At 41.1% G+C, this 24,995-nt stretch overlaps 4 protein-coding genes across 4 annotated transcripts in view; 2 read left to right on the top strand and 2 right to left on the bottom strand.

Moving 5' to 3' along the window:
- Positions 1-10,380, top strand: part of LOC142968618 (pleckstrin homology domain-containing family G member 3-like) — a 30,856-nt gene extending 20,476 nt beyond the window's left edge. Inside the window, exons 5-19 of the mRNA XM_076108587.1 lie at positions 1,182-1,251; positions 1,350-1,396; positions 1,499-1,649; positions 1,995-2,126; positions 2,689-2,871; positions 3,023-3,115; positions 3,446-3,532; positions 3,627-3,657; positions 3,878-3,979; positions 4,091-4,123; positions 4,895-4,905; positions 5,267-5,641; positions 6,482-6,598; positions 7,341-8,778; positions 8,888-10,380. Of these exons, the coding sequence (XP_075964702.1) occupies positions 1,182-1,251; positions 1,350-1,396; positions 1,499-1,649; positions 1,995-2,126; positions 2,689-2,871; positions 3,023-3,115; positions 3,446-3,532; positions 3,627-3,657; positions 3,878-3,979; positions 4,091-4,123; positions 4,895-4,905; positions 5,267-5,641; positions 6,482-6,598; positions 7,341-8,778; positions 8,888-9,591 (3,574 nt within the window). The 3' untranslated portion in view covers positions 9,592-10,380. The remainder of the gene's footprint in view (positions 1-1,181; positions 1,252-1,349; positions 1,397-1,498; positions 1,650-1,994; positions 2,127-2,688; positions 2,872-3,022; positions 3,116-3,445; positions 3,533-3,626; positions 3,658-3,877; positions 3,980-4,090; positions 4,124-4,894; positions 4,906-5,266; positions 5,642-6,481; positions 6,599-7,340; positions 8,779-8,887) is intronic.
- An 892-nt stretch (positions 10,381-11,272) lies between these two features.
- Positions 11,273-17,998, top strand: xgb (x globin). Its single transcript, XM_076108266.1, has 5 exons — positions 11,273-11,832; positions 14,379-14,486; positions 16,083-16,203; positions 16,511-16,591; positions 17,879-17,998. Exons 1-5 carry the CDS (start codon positions 11,657-11,659, stop codon positions 17,996-17,998), a joined length of 606 nt encoding a protein of 201 aa, XP_075964381.1. The 5' UTR covers positions 11,273-11,656.
- Positions 17,999-18,160: 162 nt separating this feature from the next.
- Positions 18,161-20,676, bottom strand: srp14 (signal recognition particle 14). Its single transcript, XM_076108264.1, has 5 exons — positions 20,572-20,676; positions 19,760-19,832; positions 19,551-19,663; positions 19,409-19,441; positions 18,161-19,229 (listed from the first exon to the last, which is right to left on the bottom strand). Exons 1-5 carry the CDS (start codon positions 20,593-20,595, stop codon positions 19,140-19,142), a joined length of 333 nt encoding a protein of 110 aa, XP_075964379.1. The 5' UTR covers positions 20,596-20,676; the 3' UTR covers positions 18,161-19,139.
- Positions 20,677-21,400: 724 nt separating this feature from the next.
- Positions 21,401-24,939, bottom strand: pld4 (phospholipase D family member 4). The gene is made up of 12 exons (XM_076107538.1): positions 24,837-24,939; positions 24,605-24,679; positions 24,343-24,503; positions 23,815-23,998; positions 23,578-23,698; positions 23,345-23,472; positions 23,063-23,263; positions 22,715-22,854; positions 22,465-22,630; positions 22,267-22,363; positions 21,902-22,130; positions 21,401-21,817 (listed from the first exon to the last, which is right to left on the bottom strand). The coding sequence occupies exons 2-11, from the start codon at positions 24,653-24,655 to the stop codon at positions 21,928-21,930; spliced, it is 1,452 nt and encodes a 483-aa protein (XP_075963653.1). The 5' UTR covers positions 24,656-24,679; positions 24,837-24,939; the 3' UTR covers positions 21,401-21,817; positions 21,902-21,927.
- Positions 24,940-24,995: the final 56 nt, after the last annotated feature.

Below are 24,995 nucleotides of genomic sequence, written 5' to 3'. Positions count from 1 at the left end.
AGTGGGAGGTACCAGGTCAACAGTATATGCCACATAGAAGAGGTATACATAATTTGAAAGATGGGATTATTTAGAGATGCATCTCAACAGTGCATTGTGTGTCAAGTTGTTCTAGTCATGAATCTGTAATAAACATTGGGTTTTGGTTAGGCACTTGTTCAAATGTTGAAATTATTGATTGTATACGGGCTTAGAATGGTATGTTGGAAATATATGATAAATATCCCATGCTCAATTATGTCTCATAAATCGTTGCAGCAATCTTGATTGGGTTGATAGCATTTGTTACACAGCTTTGGTGTTAAATTAAACCATTTTTTACCATTTCAAGAATTGTTGAAAATAGTCTAAAATCCCTCCAAAATACCACATTAAGACAACAACTGCTTGAGGAACACAATAGAAAAATCTATGCTGGGATTTGTTATTAACTGTTGACATTTCTATCTTGGTGTGTCATTATCTTACAATTGACGTGAACATTAATTGATTAATTGATAAACTTTCTTTTATTCAGGGATTTGTGTTCTTTGTTACACTGAACCCTCTTCCATCCTTTAATATTGACAAAGTAATCATGTGGTATGAACAAGTATTGATAATGTGTTCAAAAGAAATCTCAACACCAAGATTTTCTCATTGTACAAAGAACATGTTGACACATTTGCTTGTAGTCAGTTAATGCCACATCGTCTTTGATCCAAGTTATGGAATGCTGTGTGATGAATTGTGTTTGTCATAATTTTGTGTGTTATGTTAACGGAGCAGCTTTCGTGCAGAGCACTTGTGATGTTTAGGGTTTTTTCCACAGTGACCGTCCCTTCATGTATCTTCCTTTAGTGATGCTGAGGTCCCATCATGTAATACATTAAAATACCTTACAACTCTCATGTTTTGGTTTCCCAAGCTCTGAATGAAGCTTGTTTTTGATGGGACTGTGGGCATGGACAATTCCAAGTCAAGAATTTCACGCTCAATCTGAGCATGCATCAAAGTTCATGTTTAACAGTGTATGCCGCCATCTAGTGGAGATTCTTCACAACTGTGTTCAAATCTAAAAATGTATTGCTATGGATTTACTTTGGGGTTACTTCTGTTTTATTTATTCCTTCCTAGACAAAGAAATGACTGAACAAGTCCATTAACTCTCAACTGTCTCTCTGTTGTGTTCTGCATTTCAGTGAACTGCTGCAGTCCTTAGACATGTGTGAGAATGACCCTGTGGCCATTGCTCGATGCTTTGTAGATAAGGTGAGAGGAACCATCTTGCTCATGCTGATTTACAGTGACATCAGTTTCTCACATAAATAAACACTAGTGATGTGTTTGTCTGACTTTTGTTTCCTCAGAGTGAATACTTTGAAATATACACTCAGTATTGCACCAACTATCCCAAGTAAGTAGCTCAAAAATATTCGTTTTAATTACATCTTTGCTGTAGTATTTTCTTTGAGAGACAAATTGTACACGATTAATATGATTCTCTTTTGTCCTCCAGCTCAGTGGCAGCACTGACCGACTGCATGAGGAGTAAAACTTTGGCCACGTTCTTTGGGGATCGACAGGCTGCTCTGAATCGCTCCCTCCCTCTGGGCTCCTATCTGCTAAAGCCGGTCCAGAGGATCCTGAAGTATCACCTGCTGCTTCAGGTACAGAATGTCCTCCGTAGTCAATTTATTTCTTCAAAATGCATCCTGCAGGCTTTGGTAGATTTGTGGTTCTCTTGTTATTAACTATTCACGAATAGTTCTCAACCCTGTGTCATTTTATAACTGCTTATTACGCAGCACGTTGCCTGTGACTGGTAAACAGCTCAACCTTTGATTTGATTAATTATTAAGAACCTTAATGCTAAAAGATATTTGGTATTTTTTGGTATCAATCAAAAAGATGTATTTGGACATGCATCTTTCTTTGTTTGGGGAAGGATTTCACTAGCTCCCTGTAGGGCTGACATCGTGATAAATTGTAACTGTCCCTAATCTCTTGTGAAGGAAATTGCGAAGCACTTTGACTCGGACGAGGAGGGCTATGAGGTCATTCAGGAGGCCATAGACACCATGACCGGCGTGGCCTGGTACATCAACGATATGAAGAGGAAACATGAACATGCTGTCAGAGTGCAGGTCAGAATGAAATACCATGCATGTATGCAACATCCTCTTGAAAAGGAATATTTATGTCATTGCCACGCAGTGCTTTCAGAGAGTAAAACGTGTACTCAGTCAAGGTTCATTTGCAAGATCAGCAGCTCTGTTTTTCTCATGTTTTCTCTGTTGTCCAGAAACTCTTTCCTCTCTTTTGGGGTCTGGAGGGCCCAAATACATTTCTTTCATTGATTTATTCCAGATATTTGCTTCTTTCTTTTATGCTTCTCAAGCATAAAGATGTATTTTAAATCTCAAGTATTTCAAAGCAGATTTTGCACAAAGCAAATCCATGAACCGTCACAATATGGTATTGGCCTATACTGTAATCTAGTTGAGTGCTAAAGTGAGAGCTACAGCTTATAAAGGATTTCCTTACTTTGAATCCTTGACTGATTGGCCAGTTTCTCTGCCTGGTGTGTAATAAGGATTATAAATGAGCTCTGACATATGGCTGACATTTATGTTCTTTCATGCTGGAGGAACATGGCTGACAGTGTATGTGTGGGGGGGGGGTATGTGCTTTCATGTGCATCTGCAGGAGATACAGTCTCTTCTCATCAACTGGAAGGGTCCTGACCTGACCACCTATGGAGAGCTGGTGCTGGAGGGCACCTTTCATGTCCTGCGGGCGAAGAACACCCGTACACTCTTCCTCTTCGAAAGGATGCTTCTCATTACCAAGAAAAGAGGAGAGCACTACGTCTACAAGATCCACATCTCAGTATGTTTTTTGACATTTTGTCATCGATTAGTCATTTAATAGATCAGATTTCCAGTTAAATGACGCAAGATTTACATAATTAATAACTTTTTATGAAGGTAGTAAATTGGATGAAGCCTTATGGACATCACTACATTCATTGTTGTTGCAGTGCTCCACCCTAATGCTACTTGACAGTGCCAAGGATCCCCTGCTCTTCAGTGTTATCCATTTTAAGCATCCCAAGCAACCTCATACAGTGCAGGTAAATGGGAACTGGGAACACCGGTTATGCTGCATTCACATGGAATCAGGCAGACGGACAACACTATTACAGAAAACATAATATTGCATCAATTGTGCAGAAATATCACAAAACACCTGCTGTTTTTTCTGTGTTTCTTGTAGTCTTAGAATAATTATTTAGATAATGTAATAATAATATTAATAATAATAATGTTTGTGTTAACAAAACCATTTACCAGCCAGTGGTTTGCACTGTCGTATGTCTTTATTCTGTATCCGTGTATCTATCTGGTGCATCTGTATTAACATCAATGACTCTTTACTAAATGAGAAGTGCTTGTTGTTTCAGGCCAAGTCAGTAGAAGAGAAGCGTCTCTGGGCTCATCACATTAAGAGACTCATTCTTGAGAACCACAACACCATCGTCCCACAGAAGGTAAAAAACACCGCCCCTCGTGGAGCATTTGTATTCTTCTCTGCTACTGAAGAATTGCCTCATATTTAATTACAATCATATTTTTTCTTCAAAGGCAAAAGAAGCCATCCTGGACAATTCTATCTGTAAGTGTTACATAAACAGTTACTTTTTGTCAATTGAACTGTTTTGCATAGCAACCAAAGATGCTGCCAACAAAAGAGGAGGGTGTTTAATTTTAAGTGGAAAATGTAGAATGCTGTTGTATTAACCAGGAAGGCGTAGCCCATAACCCAAATGTCTATGAGCAGAAAATTGTTATTGAAATTGCAGCTGCGTGTAGTGACGTGTCCCTGTGTTGCTCAGATCCAGGGAAGTACCACTATAGTCCTGAGCGGCTGAAGAAAGCAGAGTCCTGCCAAGCTGATGACTTCCATCTTGGAGGGCGGAATGAGAGAAGGAGATCAGGTTAAAAAAAAACACTACTCAGTCTATCTATTTGTGTCTATTATTCAAATAGTATTATAGAATAGTATTGCTGATGATTAGTTGTCACTTAAACCTATTTTTTCCTTTCAGAACCTGCAAAACAAATCATAAGGAGCACAAAAGGTTGGTACACCATTGATGGGTTATTTTTTTATGTTCACTGGATGTTCACTAAGATTTTGGCAGCCAAAAGGTCATAAACAGCGCTTCAGTTGATCCACGTTCTGGGTGCTGTCCAGTGGCCCAGCGGCCCCACTGGTCTGTCGAACAGGAGCAGCCCACATCTCTGTTGCACTGCTGCTTTGTTCTCCCTCAAAGACATCCGGAAAACAGATCAAAAGACACACTCCTAATGAAGTTAATTATATGCAACATCGGTGGACGGCTTTGTCATACACAAGCTCTTTTCAATAGTCAAATTCAGCCTTGCCTTCAGATCCCATCCCCCTGCTATTATCTATTCTAATTGGCCATTATGAAAGAGAAACCTCTGTATTTGTGTCCCCTAGTTATCTTTTGCTCCCAGTCCAGATACATTTTCCGAAGCAATGTAATGAAGAAGCAATTTTCATGTCAACCATTCCATCTCAGTGAGGGAGTAGGTCATCACATCCTGGCTAATTGCATCACGTCCTGTTTCAGCCTCTGAGAGGAATACGTATGTTTCTAATTGGTATTTATCTAATCACAAGGCCTCCCTGAAGTCTGGGCCAGACTAACCTCTGCCTCACTCAATCTATGCTTGTGTAGGCAGAGATTGTGTCCTGGCCATTATTGTGCATGATGCATGTCGTATTCAGGTTATTTTGTCATGTGATATTTGACTTGAGCATGCTTTATTTCATACATGTTGACATTCTCTTTTGTTCTTCTTTGTCTTTGTTCTCCTTGCAGCTGTTTTGAAGGTAAGTGCTGAAACTCAAATGTAGTCTTTTATTAAACCTTGATAAGCTTTTTCATTCTGCTGTGTGAAAGCGGTTTTTCGGTCAGTGTGCTGTGGTGAGATATGGTTTATCCAGTTTTGACTCAGCAGTTCAAACTTTCTATTCAAATTGGAAAAACAACTCAAACCAAAAATTAGAAAGTAGAAACCTTATCTTCCCAGAACATACTTTGACTTACCCCGGATTGCAAAAATCACTTCTCACCTAAAGCTGAAGCAGCTTTATTGATGATTCCCTCCCATTTCCAGCCTTGCTATCACATCATGGCTCTAGCACTGGCCCTTGCAATAACAAACCACATGTCTATGACTTCACGCTACAGCATGCAGACAGTGAGGGTGCACTGGTGGGGGAGAGGTGCTCCCTTCAGCCTGCCACTAGTGTCAGTACGCTGGCCTCCAGTCTAAGCGAGTCCCAGGCTGAGAGGCCATGTGTGGAGGATCTAATTCCCAGAAGGGACTCTCAGGAGCAGCTAAGTCCTTCTGACAGTGACCCGAAACTGGACTCTCCACCCAGTGAGAGGGTGCCGGAGCTGGAGAAGACAGAGGAGGCAAAGGAAGAGGAGGAGGGGGAGAGTTACAAGGAAGATATACTGATGGGAGACGACCAGGTAGCCGACTTTGCCAGCTCAGTGCTGGCAGCCATCTCCTGCTGGCACTATAGAGCCAGGGCTTTGCTTTCCACTCACTTCACAACGGTGAGGGTTTCTGCCACCCACGGGTTTCCTATTTCTCGCTCCATTCCACTGGCTTACCAATACTCTCCGCCACTCTTTTCTCCCACGCTGGCTCTCGCCCCTCTCCCTGTTTTTTTTCTTCATAAATAGAACCAACTAACACCTGCTACCATTTGCACTGTGCACATTGAATGCCTCGGGTTGAATTCCTTCTATTGAAGTGCATGGACTGAAGTTCTCCCAAACTGCTAACGGTGAATTCTTAAAACGTTTGGGTGAAAGTCAATCTGGATGCATGCCTTTGCTTTTATTGTTTTGTTTTGGAGTTGGACGTCATCACCCTGTGCATGCACTGTTCTCCTCTGATGGATGTTTTCCTCGTCTGTGTAGTTACAGTGTGCTATGTTTCGTGATTGTGTTTTGTTTTTTGGGACGTGATTCATGCTGACGATTATCCTGTTGAAACCATGCCTGAATTAGCATTAGAACCAGTGGCCCAATGCGCCCTGTTCAATGTTGTTTGACTTCAAAGGTTAATGTAGCCATCTAATTAACTGATCATTATAATAGCAAAAGCCTTGGACTTTGATAATCATATTTCCTCCCCTCTGAATATTCAAGTCTTTGTTAAGGTTAATTGTTATACTAGTATTGTTTCTGAATATGAATTAATAGTAACAATAAAGACTTATATCATAACCATTGTAGTGGATTTTTCAAAGCTGACCTTACGACACATTAAGTCTCTTGGAAATGTTTGCCCACTGTGACAGATTCTTCTGCTGCACGCTGAGTCACTGCATGATCTCTAGGATGATTTAGAATACAAACTAAGCTTAATGCCCCGCTCTGCTCTTTCAGGACGATCAGATCGGAGATACGGCTGAGTGGAAAACTACACCAACAGAGGAGGTAAAACCTCACAGGCAGGAGGACAAACATGTGGATGTGGCTGTGAAAGAAACTCTTTCCACACAGGTGATTAATGAAGTATTGCATAGATTTCTACACCCATCCATTCATCTTCACTCGTGTCTCTGAGGCCACTTCTGACATGTATTCACCGTGTTAAAGAATGACCATCTATCCTCATGCACTTAGTATCGCACGGTTTGTTCTAAAGCATATTTTCTAGCCATTGTATGTTTTGAATGACACACTTTCTGTCTATTCGCTGTTGTTATATAGTCTAGCGGTGCATGAGAGTAGGCGTATTCAATACTGCAATAAGCATTTCAGTTATAAGTGCCCTTTGCTATGAGCCAAGCATTTCTCTAGGTATATTTGAAAACATGCCTGGAGCTGTATTAGTGCCTGATGTTTATATGTGGTCCTGGAAATTCAAATGCCACACACACACACTGTGGTCAGCGTTACATTGTAACATTGTGTTTTAGAGCAGTTCTTACCTGATTTTCACGGTAACTTTTAACGGTTTAACTCACTATGGGTAACAGAAATGAGACAACGAGGAGTCAATAGTAACCAAGCAGCAAATCACAATGACATTTTTTTACCAGTTGCATACATACATACATAGAAATTGGTCCCTGTAATAAAGTGGGCCTCATAAGTAATAAAACATGCATCATAAATTGTGGATGCTTTAGATTACACTGCCCGGGTCCATTACATTAATGGGTAACGGAGAGTGCTTGCCATCGTGATGTCTGTTTTACTCATTAAATCCCACTTTGCAAACACTCCTATCATATTTCAGGAGCTGTGCCCTCTAGACTGTGTCGCTCAAGCAAGAAAGAGCCATCCGCTGGAGATGCATTACTCCCAGTGCCCCGAGTCTCCGGTCTACCCTTTGCAACAAGGAGCCGACACACCAGAATCTCAGAATAACTCAAGAGAAGCTGCAGAGGAGGAAGAAGGGGAGAGTGATTCCTCTGTTCTCCAAGTGGAGGAGACGAGTGTACTGACAAATGGGGAGCTCTCAGAAGAAGACGAAGAGGGGCTTTCAGACAATAAAAGCATCCTACCTTCCTCTGTGTTGGACCAGGCAAGTGTGATAGCTGAGCGCTTCATCAGCAGCCTTTCGAGACGGAGCAGTCTGGTATCGGAGGACTTAGGGTCCCTCGCGTGCCCCTCACCCTCAATAGATAATGAAGTCTTCAAAAGCTCCTCAGCTTGCATGGATTTAGAGCAACAGACTCAAATGCTGGCCAGCTCTTCTCCAGAGCCACAGGTGATCTCCGAGGTTGATCTGTCAACGCCTGCACCCGATCCCGCACAGAACGCCCTCGTTGAAGAGGAACTCAGGTCCACTCTCTCTAAACAAGATCGCCTCCTCATCTGCAAGATCAGAAGATACTACCAACACGCTGAGCACCAAGATGCTACCTTTAGCATCAAGCGCCGGGAGAGTCTCTCCTACATCCCAGCAGGTCTGGTCCGCCACCTGAGCCGACAGCTAAACAGTAATCCTCAGGAGCAGGCCGTCACAGTTCATAGGAAAGGCCTCTCTCGGAACCGTCCCACTTCCTGGTCAGTGTTTGACCTTCCTGGCTTGGAAAAGAGTCGAAACACCGACACTCAACAAAAGACTAAACCACAGAGACCAGTGGAAGCTAAGGCTAGATCTCAGAGCATCACAGATGCCTCTACCACAGAGGAAGAGTTTAGAACCTCATCAGACATGCTCAAGGTTTGGCAAGACATGGAAATAGAGGAGGACAGCCAGGACATCCTGCAAAATACAGAGGAGAAACTTAAAGACTCGAGATTAGAAACAACATGGGATGTCAGCTCAGACACTTTAAATGTTAAAACCAGTAAGCAACCACCTCCTATTTTAGAAGAGTCTGAAAAAAGCACTGCCTCAGATGGCTCCTCCATCTCTTCTCCCACCACAACTTTTCCAGCAGTGGAAGGGGGATCCTGTCAGGACTCTACGTCTCAAGACAAGAGCCGCGTCAACCACGGCCAACTACCCAAGATAAATAGCTTCCGAACAAGTATGGATGAGGACCAGATCCTAAACGACATGGGGAAGATGAAGAACAAGGTGTTCCAGCTGGCACGTCAGTACAGTCAGCGCATTAAATGTAACCGGCCAATAGTGTGGCCGAGGAACCGAGAAAGAACAAATCAACAGGGCTTCAATAGTTTGCCTGCTGTCCGTGAGGAGAAGATACAACTGAGGAAAAAGGGTAAATAGGATGCTTGCTGCTTTATTTTGCAGTAACTTTCCTCTTAAGCTCATGTATGGAGAAAACTGAAAAGATTTTTTTTGTCTGTTTTTTTTGTGTATGTGTGCAGGTAAACCCAACCTGAGGTTGCCCTTGAACACTTGCGATCAGTCAGTCGTCCATGAAGAGCGTTCTCCAAGCCCGGTCCAGACCCCCAGCTCTGGACCCAGCTCTGGACCCAGCTCTGAACCCAGCTCTGGACCCAGCTCCCAGAGCACAGTTACATGCCCACAAAGCCCACCGTCGGAGACGGTGACCTTCCACTGGCCTGACATACAGGAGCTGCGCACCAAATACACAGACACTTCCCACTCCTCGAAACTAACTTGTAGCTGCACAGTCCTAAACGGGGTGCTGGAGTGCTGTACAAACAGGTGTAATGGGTGCTCACTCAAGTACAATAGCTCCTCTGACTTTCACAAAGCTCTGACAGACGGTCCGAGGACAGAGTCTGAAACAGCATACAAAGAAATGTGTCATGTGGTAGAGGACTGGGCCCAGCCCCAGCTTCAGCCCCTGCTGTGCAGGTGGAGCTCCTTGGACCACATGCTTGGGTCTCTTCCCCTCCATAAAGTACAGAACTTTCAGGAACCTGTGCGGACCTGCTTCACAACAAGTCAGGTGTCTCTGATAACGAGAGAAGGCGGGGACAATGTTCTCCAGGAGGACCTAGACTGTACCACAAAGTCTGCTGCCTCTTCGGGGAAGACGACAGAAAGTAATCTCGTGAAAAGCTTACGAGAGAAGTTCCAGAGCTTAACCACAAGCTCATGAACATGTGAATTATGTGATTTTTATCAGGGACTATCACGTGGAAACCAGTTACGTTATGCTTCTCAACGTCCTCTTTTCCCTCAAAAAAATGCAACTTGTTGTCTGCACATTGTTTTCAGTACACACGGTGATGATTTCTGCACCAGTGAAACATAAAGGGATGTTATTGGTCATTGGTGAGGGCCAAAGCATATTGTCTTTAAAAAGGTGTATTGCAATATTTGTACATTAGTATTTGTCTGCACTGTACAATACAAGTTTTTGTAAAGATTTGTATATAGTCCCTAGTAATTGAGGATTAAGTTCTACTTTATTATTATTTGCATCACTTTTGTTTCCACCCACTGTTGGTGATTCTTGCTATAACTATAGCACTGTTATCATTTAACCGTGTAAACTGTCCGCTGGAGTTTCAGGGGAAAGCAAAAAGGAGCTAAAGTGTCATTGACGAGAGACCTCTGTTGTTGGTAAAGTCTCTAACCGTACGCCAAAGAGGGTTTCCTTTTAACATTTGTTGACTTTAATGCACGTGTTCACAACAGTAATTTGCTTCCACGTTTACTGTAGCTGCTTCTAAAAATGTTTCACAAACTATCACTGGAGCTTTATTTTTCTCAATAAGCTGTATATTTTCTTAAATATTATTTATGAAACTGTATATTTGGGAGAGATTGTCCTCGTGTAAATACTGACCCGTAGCAGCCCTTTTTACTTTTCCATTCCAGAACATATATCATTTCATACTTGAAGTTTCCCATATTTTCAATAAAAACAGAAATGGTAAATGTCCTCGTAGGTCCTCTCTTTACGCTGTCATGCATCTCAAATACAGTACATCCATCCCAGAGGGAAATCTACAACTTCCACGATCCACTGGTCAAATGGATTGAAGAATGCTTCCATGTTAATATAAGACAGTCAGTCTGTTTTTAGAAGATGAGAATTAAGACTATTGTATGAATGTGTGGGGTGCATAGCATGTGGAAGGAATGTATCTTATCGACAATTCTTTTGAAATGAGGATCAAGCAGCACCACCAAACTAACCGGCATCTGCAATGATAAAATGACATGCTCTGAAGTTATTGATGCATATGTGACTAAATTGATTAGATAAATAAGATTCATCTAATCATAAATAGATAAATTTGATAAATAAGATTTTTCTAATCAATGTCTGGAGACCCTGGGTCCTCAAAAACATACATAACATTGTCTTATCAGCTTTTATTATTTCTTTCCCTAATTTTATGAGAATCGCATGTTTCAGAAGTCTGCTACAGACAATTACACATTACTATACATTACAAGTATGCCTAGTATATGAAATATTTAGTTCCGTATTTTTTCTTCTTTATCATAAGAACATTTGCCACAGTTCGTGGCAAAAGGAGGGGTTGCTACTTCACTTATTTTTACACATACAGAATTTAGCTTTATGGGACTCCGAACAAACTAGTAAAGCCAGTGTCAACAAAAGACGAGGGTTGATATGTTTAATTACTAATTATTTACAGGTGAGAGATTTAATCAGTGTACTTAATTTGCTATCAGAATCAGTCTGAAACAGCTATAATCAGTATAAAGTGGCCACTGCATGAGTCTTTATTAATGTAATAAGTTATCATCTGTCTTTTATTGAAATTGACTGCGCGGCCCAACCCCACGGAGCTCAGCGCGCTGTTTCCCTCCCAACTGATTGATATTTGCATCAACAGCTGCGTCAAGTCAGCCATGAATAGACAGACTTACACCGGAAATCATCAGGGCAATCCTTCAACATAAAAGCGCAAATTCTCCTCAGTACACCCTGTAATCTGTTCTCATCGACGAGGGGTTTTATTTTGAACCATTGACCAGAACTTGCAGCTGGTCTGTCTGTTTACTAACTTGACACCAGTCCGACATACCGGCCAGAGGCGTGTGGTCCAAGGCGCAGTTCGAGGCGCAGATGCCAGCGACATCAGATATCCTCTTCCACAAAATCAATTAACCCTTCTTTTTTTCTTTCTGCACTGGCGCCAATATATAATTATTGTATACATATTTTTTTTTGTCTGTGAAGAATGGGCTGCGCAATATCAGGTCCGACAGCAAAGGCAGAGTTTGGTGAGAGGACCACAGAGGATGATGATGCTGCTGCTGCTGCGTGTCCCAGCGAGGATCAGATTCTGATGATCAAGGATTCATGGAAAGTTATCCGGGACGATATTGCCAAAGTTGGGATTATTATGTTCGTCAGGTAAAACGGTTAAACCTCTTCTGTACTTTTTCAGTGTTGTTTGCGTGTCAATAATTCACAATTAAAGATTTAATTCTAGTAGGCTGAAGGGTAGGCTATTGAAAATGTAAAGCCATAGGATCAGGAATATTATAGTGTCACCATCGAGTCAAACTGAGTAACCTTTATAAACACTGATTCCCTTTAGACAGTATTTTTTTTTTTTGATAATTTGAATTTAATAAAGGTAGCCTAGATATTGTGGATTTTGCAGTCAAAAGAAACACAACAGGTCCAACAAACAAATGGTATTTTCCATATCATGTGTGTCTAAAAGGCTCATACACATGATCATCATAACACAAAGGAGCAACTTATCAGTTCAACCTTTTCAGACAGCTTAGTGTGCCCTGTGTTCTGGCCTGCCGGCCCATAAGACGAAGGTGTTCAGAAGGTTCTTCTGTCCCACTTTGATAATGACATTATGCCTGACCTTTTCATACCAGCCGGAAAGTGAACATCGAGCTCCCCTCCACCTCCAGCACATCCCTCTGTTCTTCCCTCTGTTCTTCCCTCTGGCCCACAGCTTTTTCATTTAGAGCTCAGAGCAGACTACCCCTCCTCCCCTCTTATCACTTCATATCACATCTTAACAACATTAAGCCACGGGTCTGCCATAGTGCTATAATTAAAGGCTTGAGCCATCAGGAAAATGCATTTTATCAATTAGGTTGACGACCTGCGTCTGGGAAAACATCTCTGATCTATGACAATACAATAAATAAAGCAAATGAAAGTGTATATGGTGATAAAGAGTGGTGGACATTCAGGCTGCACCATTTACATTAAGGAGACTACGGGGCACATGGCTAGAAGTTCAATTCATGCCCTGTGTCCCCTGGGTGACCTGAACAATTGAAGAGATGACCTTAGCGTGTTAGCCTGGAAATTCATGGGCCACTTGTGGGTCAGGGCCACCCCCCCGGCTGTCAGGGTGTGTGTGTCATCATGACTGAACAGCAAATAACAGAATCACCCATTTTTATTGTGTTCTTGCTCTTAATTTAACAGACCTTTTTCTTTGGCAAGGGGATGATCCCCCAATTTAAACCAAATGAGATACTCTTAAGACTTAGATGGGACCCATTCGTCAGTGCCAAAATAGTTACAACATCCTCTGAACATCGCCAATTAACATTCCACAAGAGCTATACAGCGCTACATTGTCTGCATATGAGCTCTTGCATGTGCGTCACAAAAGAGCATACAATGCTGTGTAAACGGTGGAAATAAAGCTGGTGAGCAGGAGGTATGCATTTCCAAGCCACTTACATTGGAGTGCAAACATTGTAGCATTACACAATGAGTTTATTATTGAGTCAATTAATCAAGAGTGAATTCTTAATACTTGATAATGAGTAGAGCCTGAATATTTCTCATTTAATGTAACTATAAGCCCAGACCCTTTCCATTTTAAAATGTCTGCACTACCAGTTGTAACATAAGATTATACTTTGAAAGTAATGAGCCAAACTATGGAGTTGCACATATGAAACAGGAAGACAATAAAAACATTGTGCTATAGTAGACATATGAAAACATGCGTTTCTTAGTCAGGTCACTCAAAAACAGACACTCACCGATATTTTGTTTTGTCAATATATGACCTCTCTGTGGTATTATCTGCTCGTCAAAGGGCGCAGAGCTACTCATGTTTTGCACCATCACATTTCTAACACCTCCCCCACCAACTTTATTCATCAGTCTATCTATGGGAGCACATGTTTTAGACATCTAATGCATTTAATCATGAGGACTCTGTTTTATATTTCAGGTTTAGAAATGCACGTTTTTTTTCCCCTCTCACGGGAAAAAAAAGAAAATAGAATAAGCTTTGGTTTGACCTGCCACACCCACAAGCACTCATGGTTTCTGCCATGATTATCTCTTTTCTTTCCTTTCCTTCCCACGACTTCATTCTGAAAAACCAGAGTTAGCGTCAGCCTTGCATCTCATTGTGAGCACAACAACACTCACATCCAGCTGTGTATTCTGGCAGCATGACTATTTACAGGTATCTCAGCTGAAGAAGGAAGACTCTGATTGGATGGCAGGATGCATAAAGGCTCCGGTCAAGGAAATTGATTGACATTAAAAAAAGAAAAGCAAAACTCTATTTCAAGATCAGTGGCTCCATTTAATGGGGACTCCAGCTCTGACGGGGCAGGGTGGCTCATCACAGCTCCGGGTGGAAATGAGGGTACGAATTGGCCTGGCTACCAAACTCACAGATCCACCATGGCCTGTGACTGATTGCAGCTGTTAGGTGTAAAAAAAAAAAAGGGCAGTGATGATAAGAAGAGAGTTAGAAGCCTCCAACCGAGTGTTGATGAGCTGAAAGTAGCAAATCCACACTCAGCACTGTGAATAGAGGGTCACAGTTGTGTGACTCTTGGGGTTATGTCATGTTGGTTGGGGAAACTCAGGGGGAGGTTTGTTTTGTTTTCTGGGATTAAATATGACAGGCGGCTCTCAGAGACTGTGCACTGTTGTTGTCTTGGTAACAGGTTGTTCGAGACCCATCCTGAATGCAAGGACGTCTTCTTCCTGTTCCGAGACGTGGAGGACCTGGAGAGGTTGCGGACCAGCCGGGAGCTCAGGGCACACGGCCTACGGTCAGTCACCAACGCTGTGCTTAACAGAACACAGCAACACATTAGCATCATCCACAGCAAAACTGAACAAACCAGTCAACGATAGTAGAGAACTGCATGGTGTACGCTGGGCAGGAGAGCAGATTGATATCCAGCACCCTCTTGTCTTGCCTATACTCTAAAAGATCAAAGTGTGTCATTCATTCATTGGCTTCTTTCAGCATGATGAACATCCCAGTTGCTATGTAAAATAGGACATGGCTGGTATTATTATACATTTTCTCATCAACAAATCCCATGAACAGACCCAAACCAAACCTAATACTTCCCTAACGTGTATGAGGCAACCAGTCACCCATTGGCTAAAGAAGTACATCTTTAAAAACAGTGTACAAATATTTATTTTCATTTTTAAATAAGGCTCAGTAATTTCCTCAGTTTTGTGCTTTTTAAAAATATATATATTTTCAGCCACGGATGAAAACACATTTGGTGCTCTTGTGCAGTGATTACCAACCCTTTTAGATTTCACCAATTTGTAATCCTAATTCATGTATACTTTAACCAAAACAATTTCTGCTTTTTCAAATCATCAGAGCGCCTCCACAAATATTTCCTGTACCGCTTGGGAGAAGGGTACAATTACCCCCGCTTGGGAATCACTGCTCTAGTGAGTATTTACGGCAGCAGGACGGTGTATGGGCGACTGACTCAAGATAAAATAATTGCAACAGTGTGGCTCATACGTTTCTTTTAATAGCTTTTGGAAAACAAGGGAGCTACATGGCAACGAGAAATATCAGGCTTAAGGCTACAGGCGATACTCAATACTGGAATCAATGCATATAGCTGTTTTGGTCTTTTCTTGGGAAAAAAATACAGAATATCACCAGACTCATCTTTTTTTAACAATACATGATAAAAACCATGTTGCACACGGTGCAGTGTAATACACAACTCATAAGATAAGTGTCAGGGCAAAATGCCTCAGGTAGTCGTATCATTATGACGCTGCTTACCACTCTGCTGCAGACAGAGCTAGTAGCGTCTATTACAACCACTTGTCTGTTGTTTCCAAGGAGCATCAGGCCTCTGTGTGTTGCTCGATGCACAAGGCCAAAGAAGCCAATTCTGGCTACGTAAATGCGTTACGTATCCCAGCATAAAACCTGGCGGCTCTCAAATTCAGTGATAAGGCCAAAATGACCCTTCAACCGCACTCAGGGATATAGATGTCCACGGTGGTAATGAGACAGAGGGAAGAGAGATAAACCAACTCAAACCCATTGTTCTATATTCATCTTCAAAACTGTCACGCACACTCTCCTCGGTGATGGAAAACACCTGCAAAAAGCAACAAAGACAATTGATCCTGTCGTGTTTTGTGCCGGGGAAATAAAACATGTTTCCAAGGGGGATAAAGTATATGGTGCAATTTTGCATCATCAAGTGTGAGCTGCATTGAAATGATATGAAATCAATTGTGTTTATTTTTCTTGGCACATGAGTTTATGAAACTGAAAATGTCATCGTGCAGTCTTTCAACAGGTACAGTGGTGTTGTTGCTAATTCACGATTAACTGGGTGTCGTTTTTTTTTTTCTCCATCTCTTTTTAGGGTTATGTCTTTTATCGAGAAAAGCGTGGCTCGACTGGACCAGCTGGAGAGACTGGAAGCTCTGGCTCTGGAGTTGGGAAAGAGTCATTATCATTACAACGCCCCGCCTAAGTACTACAGTGTAAGAGAGCAGTGATCGCAACGCTGCTTAGCACAGTGTGTCTTTGTGACGCTGGTTTTTTCTTTAAATAGAGGACTACACATATTCTAATGTCAACTAATACAGCAGCCCTTTGTCAGACTCAACATTATACTGAGACTGAAACTAAAGCAGCTGAATGAATTCACTCACAAACTGCAAAATGGACACACACTTACTCTTACAAATAGCAATGGAGTGACGCACCAACTGGATATCATCCTATAGTTACCACAGCGTTACATATACAGCGTATCAGTTAACTATCTCCCATCATTTTGTTTTACAGTACGTCCAAGCAGAATTCATCTGTGCCGTGCAGCCCATCCTGAAGGAGAGGTGGACGTCTGAGCTTGAGGAGGCATGGAAGGTAAGTAGTGCCATTGAGTGGCCCGTGTGTGTCTCTTTATGTGAGCGTTACACGAGAGAGACCTTTAACAGCGACCCATTGTGGGTGAACGCCGTGTGAAACGGGCTTGATGTGTGCAACCAGCATGTCAGCGTTAGTGGCGGTTTGTGTCCGGCCTGCATCAGCGTCAGAGTCTCTTCAATGAGCCGTGTAAACATGTCAAAAAAGGAACCAGTGCAACACAAGCCTGACTGATGAGGAATTTACATCTCACTGAACCAAACACGAGCATGTGGAGGATATGGAACATGGCTCTGTCACATCATGTTATGTCACTTTAAGATCGCTTGTGTTATTAATACCGGGACACTCGAATGATGTTTGTTCCTACTCGGTGTTTATACACAATGGAGACATCTCTTTCCTTCAGGGAAGTTAGTTTTAGTGTGGAGCTTTCTGGTTTTGGACCGCAGAGGCGGCAATACATTTCAGGGGGTTTAAAACATTAATCACTTGTGGCCAAACACATATCTAAGAATAAAAAAAATGACTTTAATGTAAAAATATGTGCGCTTATTTTAGAAACAGTGTGTCTGTAGTTTCATGTTATATCTATATATTTAACATTTAATTTCAGTGTCTGCTTCAATTAATGGCCTCTACGGCCCTCTAGTGGTTGAATTTAGTCATACATTGTATTTCTATGTCATGCCAAACATTTGGCTCGTCCTATTTGGGATTACTAGACACCATTACTTATCAAACATTAAAAAAAAAATATATCACATATACAATATTGTTTGTACATCAGTAGTCATTCAAAACATATATTGATGTAATAATGTTCTAGGAAATTGTGCACTGATAACTGCTACAAGCCTTACATTTAATCCAATAAAAATGTTTTCCTCACCGCTCACCTTTTCTTTAAGCAACTGGTTAATTGCAATGTTTCATATATGAACATTGAATGCCTTTTATTAAGACAATTATTTGATTCCATATCTGCAAATCCTCCTTATTCAATATCCTCCAACTTTGGTGCATATTTGTGGACAGCCAAACAATATTTAATAGCACTGTTTCACACAGACAATGTACTACTAACTAGTATTTCTAAGGCCCTGGGTGGAAAGTCAAGCCCAGGACACACACACACACACACACACACACACACGATGGTGATTGTGTTGTCTGCATACGAAATCATACTTCCCTTCCACACAATTTAAAACTTTGTTGAAAGAATGAATGTCCTTCACCCACGGGGACCCTGACCCAGCTCAATATGTATCTTTTGTGATCCAGACCATGTTTCAGTTTGTGACCAGCCTAATGAAGCAGGGATACCAAGAGGAGAGCGACAGACAGCGCCTGCTAGCACTCTCCCCGAAGGACAGGCCGGACAAGAAGAACACGGCGCTATGAGGGGCTTCTTCTTTCAATCACAAGTCAGACTGCTTCTACCAGTACAGCACAGACCGGTGTAAATGTATATAGTGTATTTACTGTCTCCTTTTCTACATCACTCATTTAGCGCAGGCATTGTTTGCCCCCTTACTCAAAATGGACAAAAAGCAAACTTTGCAGTGACTTTCAACAGAGCACTTTATTTCTGAACTTAACTTCTGCTGCAGTCCTCTTCCATGAGATCAGGACCCGGGAGCACGATACAAATGTCTGACAATATAGACCAGCTGTAGTTCAACCTGCTGTGCAATTGTGATGAACGGAAATTACATTAGAATTAGACAAAACTTTGTCTCTGTATTCATAACATGCCTTTCAATAAAAATCAACGTTTAACATTTCTTGTCATGTCATAATTCAGAATTACCCACATTAACTGAAACGACATATTTTGTTCGGGTTCAGCAGTTTAAGATAGCTTGGTATGAAACTGAATCAAAACAAAAATATTCATATTCATTGTACTTCAGGAGGTAAAATAAGATCATTGAATAAAGTAAACTTTCATCTCCAATACAGTAAAACTGTTTTTTTTTTTTTTAAATACATCAAATCTGCTCTGATTTAGTTGTGTATGAAGCAACTTGGCTTTCATTGCTTATTCAATTATTAAACAAAAAAAAAAAAAAAAAAGATACAACCGTCAATGAATTCTTCTTAAGATAAAAGGTCAAATAGAAACACGGCAGCAGAGCTCACAGGTCAGCCGTAAATATAACATAATGTGGACTCCAACAATTAAATAGTATGAAGGGCAGGTAATCATTGGGCTCCATGGATTTGGCACCAGGGGTGACACAGCTGTTGATGACCCGGTTCCGAAGCAGAAATGGTGGAGATTCAGTAAAGTTGACTTGCTTCGTCCTGTACGAGAAATCCTCAGGTTCCAATGACACCGAAATGCCAGCGATTAGACATTACCGTGCAAACAATGGCACAATATCAAAGCGGTCACCGGGTGGATGAACAGCGAGTCTGAGGCCTCGGGTGAACGGGTCGAAAGCGGGGTGCGGCGACAGACCAAGTGATGGCCTTTGCCGTTCCCTAGGATCGCACAGGCCAGTTCGGGTCCCCATGGTTATGTTACAGAGTCTGTCTCTCATTGGGTGGCTTTGGTCTTCTTGCTTTTGCTTTTCTTATCTTTCTTCTTAAGTCCATCCATGTGAGCTCTAAGGAGATTGGAGTATGCCTGCAAAGAGGTGTTCAAGTTCACGATTAAGTTCTCACAGCGCCATTCTCAAAGACAGACTAATATCAAGATCATTGTAATAATATCAAGGAGACCCAATCAAGACAATCTGCATACAGTGACCAGGGGCAGTAGCTTCAAAATGCCATTGAAATAAACACAAAATGAGCTCAACCTACCATTTGAAACTTGATTACTTCTTTGGTGTTGACCTGAAATAGCAAGGAATGAAAAGTCAGCATTAACAGCTTGTAAAAAAAACGGCAAAATATCAGAGATCTATTTGATCAAACATCAACACATTAAACACAGTAAGCTCACCACTGTGCTAATTTTCTTCTTGCCATCAGATGCCCTGACGAGACATTTGTTGTCTGCTGGTTCAAATGAATCCGTGTGGCCCTTTCGGGCTGCTGGCTTGGTCCTCCCGTCATCTGGAGACGAGAAACACATCCCATTAGACGATGCAAGGGGAAACTCGTGGCATTATTTACAGGTTAAACTTGAAGGAAACTCAAGGAGGTGCTTACACTTCTTTAACGTGATGACAACACTGCCAGATGTTCTGCACTTCTGGAACAGTCGTGTGAGCTCTGTGAGAAACTGAGCAAAAACAAAGATCAATGCGAGTCCTGTAAGAATGATCAATACTGTTTGGGGCTCCAGCACGAAGATTCATCATGAAATGATTCCACAGACGTTGACTGATTATATACTCAGTGTATTAGCTACACCTTGCCTAAACTATTGCAGTCTTATACAACATCCCTACAAAAAACAATCTTTACGAAGGCTATCATTAAATATGCATCTAAAATCAACTGTTGGGCTGTTTAATCTCCTTCGGGGTAATGTTGGAAGGTTGTGATAGTGTTTAATTGTACTGCCTCAAATGTAACGTTAACATAAAACGTTACATTTTTGATTAGCTTTACTAGCTGGAAACGTATTTTCTTGTTTAACGTTACTCTGCTTCAGGAAACGTATAACTTAGCGTTAGCTGTCTTGAAATGATCCGTTACTGAATGCTAATTCCAGGTTTTGCTAGATTGGCGTCTATGTACGAAAAAATGACCAGTTCAACAGAGATCTACGTGACTAACGTCTGCGTATTGCGCTTAAAATGCTAGAAAGTGCAATAACTGCTTAAAGCTTAACACGAAACCAAACGTTAGCTTCAATCAAATGATAGCATGCTGGCTAATGGGTCCGACTAATGTTAGCTTGACTAACGTTGTGCCTGTTAACTAGACAGCTAAACTAATGCAGACAGTGTCAATTTATAGTTTATGATCAATAACGTCGACAGATGAAATAATTAACAATATGCTCTTAATCTTACCGAATCATTTTCAAGCAGCACCATGACTCTAACTCCAGCTTTAGCGTTGGCTAACCAGTGTGAAAGCTGTAAAGCACACGTACTACGTACTCAAGCCGGGGCCCCGCCCTGCGCCTACACTGCGGAAACAGGGTTTTAGTGACAGCGCCTCCTATGGCCGGGGAGGGGAATAACATACATACCGTCAGTAATAAAATAAATCAAATCAAACACATACAACTGTTGAAGGAAACATTTGTAGATATATATTTTTCAATAATTTCGTGAATTAAAGACGAAATACATAAAAAATAGATATAAATGTATATCTACATTATATACCTACATTTTCACGTCATGACTGTTTGATCCAAATGAAAGCAGCTCTTTGTGTTCCGGACAACTCCAAGGTCGGAATTGAAATTGTAGTATTGTTATCGTAAAATAGTCATAAAATATGAACGTATAGTATGCCATAATAATATAGTATGGCATAGAAATGTCAAGTATAGCATGTTGAAAAAAATCATTGTATAGTTTGTCGAAAAAAGTAATAGTAAAGCATGTCAAAAAAAGTCATAAAAAGTCATGGTATGTCAAATAAAATAATATGTCGAAAAAAGTCATAAAAAAGTCATATTATAGAATGTCGAAAAAAGTAATAGTATATTATGTAGAAAAAAGTCGAAAAAATAAATAGGAAGACACCTTAGAATTAAGTTTACTATACCATTGTGGCAAAGAGTTGCATATTTAAAAAAGTTCTTAAAAATTTTCTATTGTCCTGATTTTATCTCCAAACAAATCATTCATACAAAATCGTAGAAGCTACAAAAATACAGATATACAATCCATTTTTATAGCTTTTATTAAATACACTGGATCACAACAGGATTGTACAAATTGTACAAAGATGTTTCAGTTTTTATTCAGTCTGAGTTGAGTTAAAAATATATATTTATACACACAGTCAGTCCGCAAGATCAGACATTTTTGCTTTAAAAAGTTAAACAAATAACTGTAAAAGTCAACAATAAGTCCCAGAGAGCATTGCTGTAAGAAACAACAATTCTAAGAGCTTCAAAATTGGGCTGTTCACTTCTGAATTAATGTGGGACAAATCCAGCAGCTCGATGATCTGAGGGCCAATCCTACATGGGGTGTTACCCCACCAATACCTTGGACTTGATACAGTAGCCAATACAAGACGTTGGATGACGTGGACGAGGTGAAGAAACTCTGTCATCCTCAGTTTTGGTCCGGAAATCTGCGCTTGGAGAAAAGAAGAGAAGGATGACATAAGAATTTGCATCACTATGCCACTACAGTGAATATCATTTATCTTACTTACATTGAACTTGTATAAAGAGGTTTCTGTCATCTTGATAATGCACAATCTGGGTGGTGCCCCAGGTCATCAAGGTCCACAGCAAACTCAGAGTACCAGTCTCTGTCAAAGACTGCCCTGAGCTGACCATGCAGGGTCTTGGTCTTCCATACAGGGTGAGAAGCATGCTGGGAAATCACCAGACCCACTCCAGCTGTGGTCAGAAAGTAGTCCCCTGACCAATTGGAGGTACCTAAGGGACAGCACAACATTATCTGTTCAAATATTAACAAATTCACAGGCAACAAACCGACTCCTCAACATATAAATGTTTAACCACAACAGTAAATGTGTGGGAATAATAATCCTTAACACAATCTGTCACTCACCAATGTAGGCTACTTTATCAGTCACCATGTATTTATTGTGGTTGACTCTGGTATATGGAATATCAGACTGGTTTCCCACAGGCACAATGTACAGTTTCTGAAAAGCGAACAATGTGCAATCAAATAAAAAAGAAAATTCAGAGGCAAAGATCGGCGTTTTTACCCAGCAGATCTATTTTTTTCACGTTGTTGTCTTACTATTTGGATGCTGATATCCTGGTGAGGGCTGTCCATTGAGGCTAGAGACTTTAGGAAGGGCAGCATGGCTGGATTAGAGTCCCGCCCACAGCTGATCAGCATCCGCATCTTAACCCTTCTCGCGAATGCAGCGGTCCTGATGGCGTCATCAATGAAAGGCCAGTATCTGTTCAATTAAAAGAAAAAAAGTGAGGAAATAAAGATAAAAAGGCGAATTTGATGGAAGCAAATGGTTTCTTTTGAGTGTCACCTCTGAGGCTTTTCAAAGAGTGTGGTGGGGAAGTACTCCATGACGGCTACATCGACATAGTGTTGGGCCTCCGAGATGCTGGAGAGAATAGCCTCCAGGTCCTGAGTCCTCGATGGAGGACAGAATGATGGTGGAGAACCCTGGGGTGAAACGCAAACATTTCATAATAATACCAACAAAAACATTTGAGACATACAACACGACTGCCATGGTAACAGTTTGAGGTGTAGAGGTGGTTGAAACTGTAATACGCACATTGTACGATCACTTCTGTTTATATAGAGACAGCTCCTTTATCCATCACAACAACCTGTCCTGTGAAAAGGAAATGAAACCTAAGGAACTCACTGTGAGGTACAGCTTGCTGGAGACCTCATCAGTTTTCACCAGCAGGGGGTGATGTTTGTTGATGGCCGTGTCATACTTTGAAGGCCAGGGCTGCGGCAGGGAGCTGTGGGATTGTCCCATTACCCAGTAGGACTGGAAAATCTTATGGAGGTCCTTTGCTAGACTGGAGCAGTTGTAGACAACTACTCCCAGTTCCTTCACCTAAAAGTGAATTATGAAATCATTTGGAGGTGCTTTTAAGGTGTCAAAAAAGCATCTGTAATTATAGATTTTAAGTGTTACCTGAGTGAAAGCCCTCCAGTCCATGTTGGCGCTTCCAATAAACACATGTTTTCTGTCAACTATCCAGAACTTGCTGTGGAGGACGCCCCTTGTCAAGCGTCCAAAATTCACCTTCCTCACCTGAACTCCTACAGACAGCCAAAGAGGGAACTGCAGTTAAGGGAAGTTGGTGCAAACAATGCATCACAAATCATCACAGTGAAAGTCGAGAACAAGAACAGTCGCTTCCACACCTTTCCGTTTCAAGATCTCTAAATCTGTGGAGTTTGTTGGAACGGTTGGAACACTGGTCACCACTCGGACAGACACATTCCTGGAGGGCAGTTCTTCAAGTGCTTTCAGGATGTCCCTTCCCTGCAGAGGACAGACTCACAGTAATATCGGCATTTTCCAATAAAAAAAACAACATATTAAACAAAGAATTGATGTGTACGTTTTCATGTTTCTCTCCATTTCAGTTAATAACTCACAGGTATGTCAGAGGAAGAATTAACGTTAATGTCTTCCCCAGTTAAAGTCCAGTAGAAAGAGGCCACTTCAACGTGGTCCTTTGCCATGGCGATAAGATCCTTCCAGACATCTTCCAGAGGGATCCCCAGCGTTTCGTTGGTTCTGTATTTCACTTGTTGAGGGATGCTCTCCACCAGCGCCATGCTAAGACATAAACAAATTGTGCTGTGACTCCACAATTCTTTGGAAATATTATATATTATAATTTAGAGAAACAATTTCAGAATCATTTTAATAGGTGTAGATAAAGTTATAAAGGAACATGGTAATTCATTATTCTACTGTTGTATGATGATCTATGTTGTATCAATACATCGGTCTAAACATAATCATTACTATTAATAAAGTTATTGTTCAGTTAAGTCTCAAATTTCATTTCATTCTACAGTTTAACATTATGTTAAGTATCAAATGCAGTTATCTAATAAACTACCATATATATATATATATATATATATATATACACACATCTTCAGAGGGATTATTACCTGCACTGGTCCGTAGAGGAATTGCTCCCACCAGTTTCCTGAGGGAGAGTCTCATGATCTTTGGGGGTTGGTGGTCTTTTGAGCACCGCGATGGCAAGCAGGATCCCGAGGACTGTCAGACAGCCCAAAACCAGAGCTAATGTCACACAGCTGGTCGTCCTCTAACAACATGAAGTTTGATAGAAAAACAAGTTCAGGAGTCACAACAATGTGCCATCAAAACCAGAGGGAATAACTTGGGAAATATTTGACGCAATCTTACTCTTTTGCTTGAAACATCACCGTCATGAAGCCTGCTATACATAGAGGGCATTTTTTCATTTCATGTGGTCCGCACCTATTAATTCAAAAACAGGAAATAGTCTTCTCAGACATTAAATAAACACACGACAACATCTGACCACACTATGACAGAACTAAACATTTTGCATTTTAAATTACTTAAATCTCAGCTAAGTTTGGTTTCCAAAGTATTGAAAGCAAAAGCAACTTACACAAAGCAGATGCAGATCCACTAGAACGAGCTCACAACAAAGTTGCTTCTTCCCCTTTAGCTTTCACCCCAAACTGATCTGAAGAGATACATCTGCTACCGAGTAGCTCATAGCACAGTTCCTGTTTTCACTTTCATTTCAAGTTTTGAGATTTGAGAT

This window comes from Anarhichas minor, unplaced genomic scaffold (genome assembly GCF_050575085.1).
Source record: "Anarhichas minor isolate MPS153535 unplaced genomic scaffold, ASM5057508v1 ptg000040l, whole genome shotgun sequence".
Classification (NCBI taxonomy): domain Eukaryota; kingdom Metazoa; phylum Chordata; class Actinopteri; order Perciformes; family Anarhichadidae; genus Anarhichas; species Anarhichas minor.
Note: the sequence above shows the minus strand (reverse complement) of the source record. Positions and strands in the feature narration are given on the sequence as shown.